General features: G+C 41.2%; 1 protein-coding gene across 1 annotated transcript; it reads right to left on the bottom strand.

Moving 5' to 3' along the window:
* Positions 1-12,322: 12,322 nt before the first annotated feature.
* On the bottom strand, positions 12,323-13,297 carry LOC113651480 (regakine-1-like). Its single transcript, XM_027160235.2, has 3 exons — positions 13,138-13,297; positions 12,725-12,842; positions 12,323-12,621 (listed from the first exon to the last, which is right to left on the bottom strand). Exons 1-3 carry the CDS (start codon positions 13,199-13,201, stop codon positions 12,477-12,479), a joined length of 327 nt encoding a protein of 108 aa, XP_027016036.1. The 5' UTR covers positions 13,202-13,297; the 3' UTR covers positions 12,323-12,476.
* Between the last annotated feature and the right edge of the window lie 639 nt (positions 13,298-13,936).

The following is a 13,936-nucleotide window of genomic DNA, read 5'->3' as shown; positions in this document are numbered from 1 at the left end:
CAGTAAAACAATAAAAAACAAAATAAATAGAATCAGTAAGAACACAATGAAACATAAAATAGCAGTTGAAACCGGGTCTACGCCTTAAAAGCTTGTATGAATAAATATGTCTTCAACTGGGATTTAAAAACACTCAGCACAGTGATGGATTGTAAATGTGCTGGAAGTGCGTTCCACAGCTTTGGTCCCTTGATGGCAAATGACCGGCCTCCAAACTTCTCATAATTGTATTTGGGAATGACCAGAGAGGTATGTCCAGAGGAGCGGAGAGATCTGGCTGGTTGGTAGACCTTTATTAATTCTGTGAGATAGGCTGGGGCCAGACCATTGATGGCCTTAAACACACAGAGAAGGACCTTATACTCCACCCTAAACCGCACCGGAAGCCAGTGAAGCGAGTGGAGGACAGGGGTGATGTGTGAGCGTTTGGAGGTGTTGGAGAGAAGACGTGCTGCCGCGTTTTGTACTATTTGAAGCCGATTGAGAAGTGATTGATTAAGTCCAGTGTAGAGAGCATTACAGTAGTCAATCCTTGAGCTGATGAAGGCATGTATAGCTTTTCCAAGGTCAGCTTGAGACAAGAATGATTTTACCTTGCTGAGTAGTCTTAGCTGATAAAAGCTCGCCTTCACTACTGCACTGATTTGCTTGTCAAAGTGTATACTCTTGTCAAAAATAACACCCAGGTTACGCACGGTAGGAGCAAACTGAGGTGTTAGAGAACCAAAAGTAAGAGAACTGCTGGATGAATCTGGGCTAAACAGGATGTACTCAGTCTTTTCTTCATTCAGACGAAGGAAGTTCTGGGAAAGCCACTGTTTGATATCCTGAAGGCAAGTATGGAGCGGGTCCAATGCAGAACGATTACTCAGAATCACAGGAAGATAGATCTGGAGGTCATCAGCATAGAAATGAAATTGAACATTGTGATTGGAGATGAGTTGACCAAGTGGTAGCATGTAGAGTGAGAACAGAGTAGGACCAAGAATAGATCCTTGAGGCACACCAGAGGAAGAATAGTCATTAAGCATTACTGAAAAGGTTCTGTTAGTGAGGTATGATGAGAACCAATTTAGCACCACACCCTGCAGACCAACAACATGTTGGAGATGAGAGATGAGGATGGCATTATCCACGGTGTCAAATGCAGCGGTTAGGTCCAGTAATACCAAAACCACAGAGCTTTTCCCATCCAGGGCTCTAAGAATGTCATTATGGACCCTCAATAGCGCTGATTCAGTGCTATGTCTTGACCTGAAACCGGACTGAAAAGTATCACCAATGCCGTGCAGTTGAAGGTGAGACTGCAGCTGTGCAGAAACAAGCTTCTCCATCAACTTAGACAGAAATGACAGGTTAGATATAGGACGGAAGTTGGAGAATATGCAGGGATCAAGGTTGGGTTTCTTGAGCAGTGGTCTCACAATAGCGTGTTTGAGAGCAGGGGGAACAGTACCCACCCTAAAACAGCTGTTTATGAAGGGGACAAGGATGGGACCTATGATGTCAACCGTCTCCTTCAAAATCCTGGTAGGAACAGCGTCTAGGGGGCAGGTGGTAGGCTTCAACTCGTGGACAGCTTTTTTCAGATCCGCCAGAGTAACTGCATCGAAGTTCTCTAGCACACATTGCGCCGCACGAGTGGACATGGCAACAGTGGGGACTTGTGTAATGGTTTGCCTAACAAACAAAACCTTGTCCAAAAAATGTTGCTTGAATGCGTTGCAATGTTTACAGATACGTCATTCAATGCGACAGACACCGGATTTATAACAGAATTGATAGTGCTGAATAAAATTCCAGGGCGGTGGCTTTTGTTATTGATGAGAGCAGAAAGGTACTGTCCTTTAGCTTCCTTCAGTGCACTCTGATAGGTGGCAAGACTGTCTCACACCTGCAACCTATCCTTCTTCCATTTTCCCTCAGCCTGTCTACACCAACGCCTGAGGGCCCGAGTTGTATCATTGAGCCAGGGGTCCAATGCACCATTGGTCAACTTAACCTTGTAGGGCGCAACAGAGTCCATAATCCGGGAGCAGGTGGTATGGAAGGAGGCGAGGAAACGTTCCAGGCAAAGAGGCGATGCCAATTCAGCAGTAGAGGCGAGATCAGAAACAGAGAAAGCAGCAGCAAAGTCATCGACTGTAGATGAGGTAATAATGCGACGGCAATGGGGGGCAGTAGACATTGGTGCAGGTGGAACAGCACAAATGTCAAACCGTATGAGAGAATGGTCAGAGATGGGAAAATCCATGACCTCACAGGTTGACACAATCACCCCACGAGAGATAATAAGGTCAAGAGTGTGACCTAACCTATGGGTGGGACAGGAAATGGACTGAGCCAGATCTAATGAGTCTAAAAGTGCCTTAAATTCATTAGCAGGTTTATCAGAGGGGCAGCAAACATGAATGTTAAAGTCACCACAGATTAGAATGTTGTCAAACTTTGCTAGAAACTCTGTCAGAAACTCTGAGAACTTAATTAAAAAATATTTATTTAATTTGGGCGGCCGGTAGATTACTGCACATAAGATCGGACAGGGTAGTGTAAGCACAAATACTTGTGACTCGAAACTGGAATACCCTCTAGTGGACAACTGGCGGCACTTCAGGGACTGACTATGTAAGGTGGCTATCCCCCCGCCCCTACCCGTTTGCCGCGGCGTGTTTAGGTAAAGGTAACCAGAGGGGAGGATTTCCGAAAAGGCACTGACGTCACCTTGGGGAAGCCAAGTTTCTGTGAGGATAAACAGATCCAGATTGTGGGAGGAAATGACATCATTGAGGACAAATATTTTGTTATTGAGCGATCTGGTGTTACAAAGTGCCATGCGGAACGTGGACAAGTTGACAGGCGACGATGTCACACGAGGAATTGGACGGAGATTTTCTTGGACACAACCCCGAGTGGATGTTTCAGCGCGGCGGAGATGCGGAAACGGAACGCCAGTGTTGGAGCCAACCAGCCGAAGCCATCGATAGCATTCCTGCGATCTTCTAGCATTGTCACATCCTGGTTGATCTTGACTTCTCGGAGATGAAGAATCCAGGTGAGTCCTCAGCCTGACATGTAACCCGCCTTTCCGACCGCGTCTTCTGCGGCGCATCCTGCCTGGTAGCAGACAGACAGGGCGTCTCAGGAAAGGAGGAATAAATGTCAACAGTGGCGGTGGTGGTTTAAAGGACTGGGTATTTAAGAGGTGATTCGTTGTACAACGCAGTTCCATCAGCAAGGTGCGATCATACACAATTAACGATGAGACAGTAGCAAAATCAAACATGAAAAAACAAAGGAGCAAGTGGCAGGACAAACATAGCGGCGCCATCTTCTTGCCATCCTCTTTCTTATCATTCTTCTTCTTCTTCTTCTTCTTCTTCTTCTTCTTCTTCTTCTTCTTCTTCTTCTTCTGACTAGATTGTTTATGGCAGCAATAAGGATCGTTTAACAAAAAATTGTGAAATTGTGCAAACTGATGTAGAAAAAAATTTTGGTCCAATTGCTGCTAACACTCTAGCGCCACCATCAGGTCAAACCTGATCCTACACCATCTTTGAATCTGTCATAGTTGATGATGATGATGGTGATGATGATGATGGTTATTATTATTATTATTATTATTATTATTATTATTATTATTATTATTATTATTATTATTATGTTAACAGATACAGTAAAAGGAAGCTAGTAGACTGTAGAGAGAGTCAGGTGTCAATCTCGACTCCATGTTTGTATGTATTCTTATGTCACGAGCCGCCTCATGTCTTCTCACCAGTTTGCAAAATAAATAAAGCAGATTTATGGCCAAGTCTAAGCGTTTACCGCCATCTACAGGCAGGGTAAACTTCTGGACTTTAATGTGGAACATATATGTAATATACGGTATGTTCCACATTAAAGTCATATAACGTGCTATATATACAGTATATATAGAAGAAGAAAAAGAAGAATGATAAGAAAGAGGAGGAAACAAGATGATAACAGGGTGTCTGGGTATCTTTGACATAGCTCAATAAATAAACCTGCTAAAAGTTTAAAACAGGAAATTTTGAGTAGATCTTGAGGTTGTATCAGAGCTAGTCTTCCTGTTTTAACACATCAATGTGCCAGTAAAGTGCAGTTTTTACCATATTTATGAACATGACAAGTTCTAACAAGCTTTTTAGGAAAGTCGGTCCTTTATAAGAGTGGAGCTGGGGTCTCTGGTTGAGGTGTCTGAGAGGAGAACTTGAGGAAACTTCTCATGTCCTTGATAACGTGTCACACCCCCTGCATATGGGACTGGAGTCTTACCAGAGCACGTTCAGCTGTAGACTGAGACTTTCTTACCAGTGTCCATCAAACTCTCTAACTCCTCCCCTTTCAGTAGGGAACAGAGCTGCACAGTGAACACTGACAGTATCTATGTGATGTGATGTTCACTATCCCAATCTATAATTACAATATTCATTCATTCACTCATTCATCTTCTACCGCTTATCCGAACTTCTCGGGTCACGGGGAGCCTGTGCCTATCTCAGGCGTCATCGGGCATCGAGGCAGGATACACCCTGGACGGACTGCCAACCCATCACAGGGCACACACACACTCTCATTCACTCACACACTCCCACACTACGGACAATTTTCCAAAGATGCCAATCAACCTACCATGCATGCATCGCCAACCCTGGAGGTGTGAGGCGAACGTGCTTAGTGTCACTTTAAGCCGAAATTCCAACACAATCTGAGTATTTGTTAACAATACTAATACTAAGGGATAAGATAAGGGATGTGGTGGCTCACTGATCGAAAGGTCATTGGTTCGAATCCCAGGTCCACCTAGTTGCCACTGCCCCTGATTAAGGCCCTTAACCCTCAATTGCTCAGTGTCTGCTAAATGCCGTAAATGTACCGGCTTTAAGCCGAAATTCAAACACAATCTGAGTATTTTATAACAAAATTTTGTCTCAGTTTAAAGGACATATTTTAAATTATTCTTGCTTTACTGCATGTTGTTGTTTTTTTTGCATGGATGTTTTTTTTTTTTAAACAGCAATTGATCCAGTAAACTGAAACTAAAACCAGTTTGCATTGGTCATTCTCAGAAGGATCATCACTTTCACAGTCAAGCAGCCGAAACACAATAAAAGGGAAGTGATGGAGTTGTTTTTGTTTTAATACTCAGAACGTCGACTGCAGGCGAAAACAAGCAGATGTTGGGTGAAAAAAACTCTAGGGACATAATGTTATAGGAAAAATGTGTACTTTCTGTTTCGTAATAAACCTCAAGTGAAAATGTCCCCTTCACACACACACACACACACACACACACACACACACACACACACACACACACACACACACACACACACACACACACACACACAGTCTATCGTAAGTATTCATGAGCGTAAACAAAGAGAAGGTAATGTTTTAGCACACCGTGAACACACACCCGGAGCAGTGGGCAGCCATTTATACTGTGGTGCCCCGGGAGCAGTTAGGGGGGGGTGGGGGGTGTTCAGTGCCTTGCTCAAGGGCTCCTCAGTCGTGATATTGCCGGCCTGAGACTCGAACCCACAACCTTAGGGTTAGGAGTCAGACTCTCTAAAAATCAGGCCACAACTTCCCCCTCTAGTCATACTTAGTTCCACAATATTACACAAATCCATTGATGAATTTCAAAAGAATTTTTTTTAAGGGTTCAGGGTGGGAGATGTTCAGACTCGTGCAAAGTTTTCTTGAGAAATTTTAGCTCTGTGATTGAGATCTTCTCCTCAGATTCAGCTGCTTAAATTCTGCTCAGGTATGTCCTCCATTCATGTTTCCATCTCTGACCTGTTTAAGCCAGAGGCTCCATATCACGATGCTCCCACCACCGTGCTTCACTCTGAGTATGATCAGAGGTGAGTATGATGGTCAAGTCAAGTCACCTTTATTGTCACATCACAACAGCACATGTGCCATGGTGTGTGAAATTCTTGGGAGTGAGCTCCAGAAACTGCAGAACTATTTACATACAGTGGTTAAGAAACAGAAATTAGAACAATTTACAAACAGGTGAAAAATGTGCAAAATGTTTACTACCAGGTGAAATGTGCAAATGTGGAAAATGTGGAAAAGATGCAACGTGCTCATACATAGTCAGTACACAGTGTACTACTAGACATACTGTATTTACAATGCACTACACATTATATACAGTATGAATTATATACATAAACATAATATATAAAATATATAATATATAAGTATAAATATAAATATTATTAACGTTAAGGTGCAACAGACTGTACAGATACAGAAATGTCCTGTGGTACAGATAGATTATGTTAGGTAGATTGTTATATTAAATTAAATGCAGTGTGTGTGTGTGTGTGTTTGTGTGTGTGTGTGTGTGTGTGTGTGTGTGTGTAGTCCAGTGTGTATAGATGCAGTTGAATGCAGAGTGTGTGTGTGTGTGTGTGTGTGTGTGTGTGTGTGTGTGTGTGTGTGTGTGTGTGTGTGTAGTCCAGTGTTGAACTGTTGAAGTTGGAGTGCACTGTGTAACATACCATATTGTGGAAGTAGTGTATGCTGTAGGCTGTGTTAGTTATGGCTGTTAATTAGTCTGATGGCCTGGAGGGAAAAAGCTATCCCTCAGTCGACTAGTGCGGGATCGGATGCTGCGGAGACGTCTTCCTGAGGGGAGCAGAAAGAGCAGTCTGTGGGACGGGTGGCTGGAGTCATTAGTGATCCTCCGAGCTTTTCTTATACCCAGCCTGGTGTAGATGTCCTGGAGGGAGGGAAGCTCACCTTCAACAATGTTGCTGGCAGTTTACACGACCCTTTTCAGGGCTTTACGGTTGCCAGCGGTGCTGTTTCGAAACCAGGCAGTGATGCAGCCCGTCAGGATGCTCTCTATAGTGCGGGTGTTAACACAAACCTTCTTTCTGCAAAAATTTCAATCCAGTTCATTCGTTCATTCATTTTCTACCGCTTTATCTGAACTTCTCGGGTCACGGGGAGCCTGTGCCTATCTCAGGCGTCATGGGGCATCGAGGCAGGATACACCCTGGACGGAGTGCCAACCCATCGCAGGGCACACACACTCTCATTCACACACACACACACACACAACGGACAATTTTCCAGAGATGCCAATCAACCTACCATGCATGTCTTTGGACCGGGGGAGGAAACCGGAGTACCCGGAGGAAACCCCCGAGGAGAACATGCAAACTCCACACACACAAGGCGGTGGTGGGAATCGAACCCCCGACCCTGGAGGTGTGAGGCAAACGTGCTAACCACTAAGCCACTAAGGTTGTTGCCTGGATAATGTTTGATATTTGTGATGTCTGTTATATCTTTTAAAAAAATCTTTGATAAATCAGTAAATATATAGAACAGTTTTTTACACACACACACACACACACACACACACACACACACACACACACACACACACACACACACACACACACACACATATATATATATGTATGTATTTTTCCATAGTTTATGTCTGCTTAGATGCCTAGTTGTACCGTTGGTTTTTGTATTTGAAATGTAAATAAATGTAAAATTCCTGACAGTTCCTGAAATAATACCCAAACTCCTGCCATGGATTATTCTTTTTAAAGCACTAGGTGAGTATAGCTGTATATACACCAGGCTAACTCTGATGTTTATCGTCCACATGCTCTATAATCCCTAAATCCTTTCACTACATGATAAGTTAAGGAATAAAACACATGGCATGTGCTATCACATGGGAACCATCGCCAGATCATATAAACATCACAGTGCAAATGAAACAGGAAGTTAATATTTTATCTAGAAGGTTTTAAGGAACCACAGCGATGTTCTGCATTCCTTCAGAAATAGACTCGGGACTTTTCTCTGTGTGTTCGGGGTAAAGCGCAGATGGAGATTTTTGTTGTGTTTGCAGACCACAAGAGCAGAAGGAAGTGATGGAGGTGAAGACAGACATTAATACCTAGAATGTGCGCTACACTGGAACTTGTGGAACACTTCATGCAAATGAATAGAAGGAAAAATATTCAAATCATGCACATGACACATGCAGTGAAAGACATTTTGTGCTCAAACCTGTGGGATAAAGATGTACTGAAAATGCCATAAAGCAAAGGTAAAGAAATGGTTTAGTAATTATGTAGACATTCCATAAAGGTCTTGGCTTTGACTGGGTGTATGGTCCTTGTCCTGTTATAAGGTGAACCTCAGCTTCGGTCTCAATCCTCATTCAGACTTGAACACATTTCCTACCGGGCCTAAAAAGCCTGACCAGCTTCCTTTTGATGAAATGCATCTCCTCACCGTGATGCTACTGTACCACCACCATGCTTTAGTGTGAATGGTGTTCTCACGGTGATGAGAAGGAATCGGAGGGTTGCATCAGGAAGGTCATCCGACGTTAATCCTGTGCTAAGTCTAATATGTGGACCATGTGACCTACTGTGGTGATCCTGAACATGGAGCAGGTGAAAGACCAAAAACACAGTAGCACCAAAATCAGTGATTTGCAAAATTTGCAATTCATTTTATCTTAAAAAAAAAAATTGCATTACAGTAACATGTTAAGGGGGGCACGGTGGATTAGTGGTTAGCACGTTCGCCTCACACCTCCAGGGTCGGAGGTTCGATTCCCGCCTCCGCCTTGTGTGTGTGGAGTTTACATGTTCTCCCCGTGCCTCGGCGGTTTCCTCCGGGTACTCCGGTTTCCTCCCCCGGTCCAAAGACATGCATGGTAGGTTGATTGGCATCTCTGGAAAATTGTCCGTAGTGTGTGAGTGTGTGAATGAATGAGAGTGTGTGTGTGCCCTGTGATGGGTTGGCACTTTGTCCAGGGTGTATCCTGCCTCGATGCCCGATGACGCCTGAGATAGGCACAGGCTCCCCGTGACCCGAGAAGTTCGGATAAGCGGTAGAAAATGAATGAATGAATGAATGAATGAATGAATGAATGAATGAGTAACACGTTAAAGCTTAAAGTATGAATTCATTTTAATTTATTTCATAGTGTTCCAATGATTATGGAGTTTTCTCCTTTTCCTATAATAATACACACCAGTTGTTTTAATTCTTACATAACAGTTAGTCCAGAAGTTTGATTATATTCGGAATATAAACTTTACACTTATTTACACTTTAAGGCTAAACAATGACACAACACACTGAGCCTTTCATTTCTCTGCTGGAGAATGTTAACAGCAGAGAAATGAAAGACTCAGATGTGGGTTTAACAGAAAGAACCCTGTCTGTCCCTGCTGTCAATGTTCTAAGTATTATTACTACATCACTCCTTCATTACTTCCCACTTTTCAGCTGGTTGACAGCATGTGAAAGTCTGTTGATTACAAAATGTATGTTTAATTTGTCACTTTCACTTTGGTCGATGACTTCTTCTTTTTTTATATTCAACACAAAATATGTAACTGCTTTCCAAACACAAACACAAACACAAACAAAGTGAAAACCACAACACTATTAAATATAACACGGGCTGCAAGCAAGCTTCGGTTTGACGTCGACTTAAAGATGTTACGCTTAACTACAGCTCTACCAAGGACGCCATTCCTCGTCTTCTCCACACCACGATGAGCCACGATGGACTGCAGAAAAGGGAATTATGCAAAAATGCTGTTTGTGGGCTACAGTTCAATGTTTAACACCATAATTCCCTACACGCTCACCTCTAAGTTGGAGGTCCTGGGACTCAGCATGCCACTGTGTCAATGGATCTCCAACTTCCTGACAGACAGACCCCAAGCCGTCCGGGTGGGCAAACACACCTCATCCACCCTCACCCTCAGCACTGGAGCTCCTCAGGGTTGTGTTCTGAGCTCCCTGCTGTACTCACTGAACACGTATGACTGTGTGGCCACTTCCAACTCCACCACCATCAAACACTGTCGTGGTGGGCCTGATCTCCAACATCGACGAGACGGCCTACCTACAGTACAGGAGACTAAAAACCTGGAGAGATGGTGCCAGGGGAACAATCTTCTCCTGAACGTCAGCAAGACTAAGGAGTTGATAGTGGACTTCATGCACAAAGCAGAGGCGGTCATACTAACCGCTAAACATCAACGGGACCCCGGTGGATAGAGTGGACGGTTTCCAGTACCTAGGTGTTCACATCACACAGGCATGTCGTACCCTGTATGTATGTGTATGTGACAAATCAAATTAGATTTGATTTGATATAAAACAATCAATTAAAATTTAGGTCAAATATTCTTACACATCAGCTAAGCTCCGGTTCACGTAATCTCGTGTCTATGTAAAAGTTCTGTACAAGAAATTTCTAGAAGAGATATTTATATACTGTAATTCAGACCGCTTTGTGTTTTGTTTTCCATTCGCAGTGTAATGTAAATGTTCTGAAATGAAAAACAAATTTGTTGACATTTTTGCAAATGCTTTAAAAATCAGATGTTGAAGTTTCATTCAGATTCAGTACTTTGTAAAAGCTTCTTAAGCACCAGTTGCAGCACCAGTCAAGTCGTCTTGGGTAAAGATTTGCACAATTTATCTCAATCTTTGTGTCAGATTCTTTCGAGATTGGATCTCTGATTGGATTTATGAACTGCCAGTTTCACCTCCCGTCAGGTTCAGGTCGGGGTGTCAGGGTGCCGTCTCAGTGGAAACACAATCCAGACCCAAATGTAGGGATAGAAGACAGACAGGGTTTTATTAATAAAATCACAAAACCAACGGAGGCTGAAAAACAAAATAAGCCGCAAGAAAACCAAAAGCTAAAAACATAAATCAGAGAACAGAAACCAGTAAAAAGACTCAGCGATAAATAAAGATTCTGGATCGGATAAAACCTAGGTTCAGGTGTGCAGAGGCAGGAACGGGCTACGATCCGGGCAGGTGAAACCACACTCTGATGTTGTAGACATTTACAACTTCACTGCGTTTGGCTGAATTTATCATCCCTTCAATTCTGACCAGTCTCAACATCCCTGCTGCTGAGAAGCAGCCCAGAGCATGACGTAATGATGCCAGTCTCGAATCAGATCAGTTCATGTGTGTGTGTATTCTCTACAAACAGTGTGTCCGATGAATGACGTCATTAATAAACTAATATTCACAAGACAAAGACCAAATCAATAAATGCTATTTTTATTTAGTATTGAATGGATTGTTTGCATTAATATTTTGTTTGTGCTACAACTCTGGTAATAAGAATAGTGACATTTCACTGCTTTTGGTTGCCATATTTGCGGCTTTCCGCCGATTAAAGTTATAGATAAACGCCTCCAGGTCTGACTGCGCGTGCACGCTGCGCGTCCCCGTGCCTCTCCGTTCAAATAAAGCAGACAACTGATGACGCACTTTTGAAAGACTACAACGCACGTGCGTAAAAGCAAAGTAAAAATAATCGCTCTTGGATCAAACTGATAAATAATTTTCTTTCTCATCGACGACGTGTCCTGCATTTTGACGTCATTTTTATTGTTTATTTATGAAAGTAAAAAGTATACTTTTAGTTTTAGGGTGGCTGAGATTACAGACAGGGGGCTGAAGCCACCCTAATAAAGGGCTAGAACCGCTCCTGATCCATTTACATTTTACATTTACAGCATTTGGCAGAATAATAATATTAATATATTCCACTAATATGGAATATAAATATGGAATATAAATATGGAATATATCAATTAATATGATCCACACCATGTCCATAATCAGGATCACTCAACAACTTGTAGCACCATGTCTTTAAATATTTATTTGTTATGTATGGAAGTATTTTCAGAGTTTTAGCTGATCGAACAATGAAGAGAACTTTCTAACAGCCAGTACAAGAGAATAATAATAAAAGAATAAGAATCGAAAGAATAATGTGTTATGTTCATCGGTGATATCTAGAAAAGTGTGGAGACAGGAAATATTTGGTAGGAGAAGAAAATATAGATTTTGTAAGAGATCTAATGTGATGTTCAGGTGAAAGTGTAGCGTTGAGGACAATTAACATCTGAGATATCAGACAGGTCTTCTTACATCCGTGTTCAACTCAAGAAAATTTGCACTCCTCATTCCAAAGGATTAGGATGGAAAAGCATTCTGGTAAATATTATTATTATTATTATTATTATTATTATTATTATTATTATTATTATTATTATTATTATTATTATTATTATTATTATTATTATCCCAACAGTGTGTTTGAACCTGCATGGACATATTACTGAATATCATCAGCATAAAAGGAACTAAGTAAAAACTCCAATGTCCTCCGAAAGTCTCTGAGTGTAACGATCTTATATAAACTATGTTAATAATACAATAATAAAGCAATGACTCTCAAGACACCAGAATATTTAGTGCAAAGTAAAAAAAACTTTATTGGAATATTTTTAATGTAATTGGGATTTAAATGGGAACAAACACAAAGAAGGAACTGACAGTGATACTGATCTCAAAATAGGGTGAGATTATGTAAATATTAATTTAGTGTTCTGTGTTGAAATCGTCTACTGCTGAGTCTCAGAGGTTTGCTGATCCATTGGGGATTTGTTTCTCATTTCCTCTTCGTTAAGGTATTTGGAGACCCAAGCGGCCGTAGGATCCAGACAGAATTTCTTTTCAACGTTCGTTTTCTTGTTAAAAGTCTCAAAGCTGTGACAAAAAAGAGAGATAAAATTATGTTTGAGACAAATCAAACAACCAAATATACAAATATAATTAAAATACTATATTTGCACCAGCAGGTGATACTCACACAATGGCCTTACTGGGGCAGTCGCTGCTGGTCCACCAGTATCTCACAATGTTCTTTACTGGGATCTTCATTGTAGATGTGCCTTCACAGCAGACCATATTGTCTAAAGCAATGGGTTCTGAAATAAAACAGTGTTTGTAGACTTTATTATTATTATTATTATTATTATTATTATTATTATTATTATTATTATTATTATTATTATTATTATTATTATTATTATTAATAAAATCATTCTGCTGCCTTCATGACAATACAGATGTGTTCAGATATTCAGAGGGAAAAACACCATATATAATTGCATCGATCTAATTCAACTCTAAAACTTTATTTGCAAAATTTCTTATCAGATTGCAGTGACTCATTTCCCCATCTCTAAAACACAAAAAGTTACATGATATTAACAAACTCACTGCTAAACACCAGCTGAAGAGAGCAGAGCGACATCAGAAACAGCAGAGCCATCAGGTTCCTCATTGTAGCAGAACGTCTGGTTTGTCACAGAGAGACAAGGAGCCGAGTGAGAGCGAGAGATCCAGGAGATAGGAGTCGAGTGCTGGAGGAGAAAGCTGCTCTCCATCTTATATATACACAAAGGGAGAGAGAAAACCCAGAATAGTCTCTCGTTTCTAAGTAGCCGTGTTCCTGCTACAGTATTACATCCTTCCTCTTTCTTCTGATACCTTCCATGTAAATCATCACATCTGGAGACTCGGCTGAGTTTCTTTTTCACATGATAGATTATCGTTTATAATTTTGATTACTTTTAATCTCATTATATATTCTAGCTAGTTTTTTATATTTAATCAAGCATTCATTGAGTCAGATCACATGCGATGTTCAGTCAGGTGCATAAACATCTGCTCAATCCATGACATTTATTTTATTTTTTTGTTTTGTCTTCCGATCGGGATCGAAACGAAAATGAATATAACCTCAAAGTGTAGACTTTTATCTTTAATGTGGTTTTATTTACATACAAACCTTCCAGCACTTTTTTTTATTGAAATGCCTAATTTAATAAAAAAAATAGTTTAAATAAATAAATAAATATATTTTTTTTACTTTCTACTCCATTATCATACACTGCCATCCGCAAGTAAACGATCTGAACGATCCTTGAACGATCCCGGATGAATAAACTTCTACGTTCACACACATTAAGTAAATGGACGGCGAAGAAATAACATTTCTAAGGAAGGTCGAGAAGCG

Source organism: Tachysurus fulvidraco, chromosome 17, assembly GCF_022655615.1.
Source record: "Tachysurus fulvidraco isolate hzauxx_2018 chromosome 17, HZAU_PFXX_2.0, whole genome shotgun sequence".
Taxonomy (NCBI): domain Eukaryota; kingdom Metazoa; phylum Chordata; class Actinopteri; order Siluriformes; family Bagridae; genus Tachysurus; species Tachysurus fulvidraco.
This window is presented reverse-complemented; position numbering and strand designations above follow the sequence as displayed.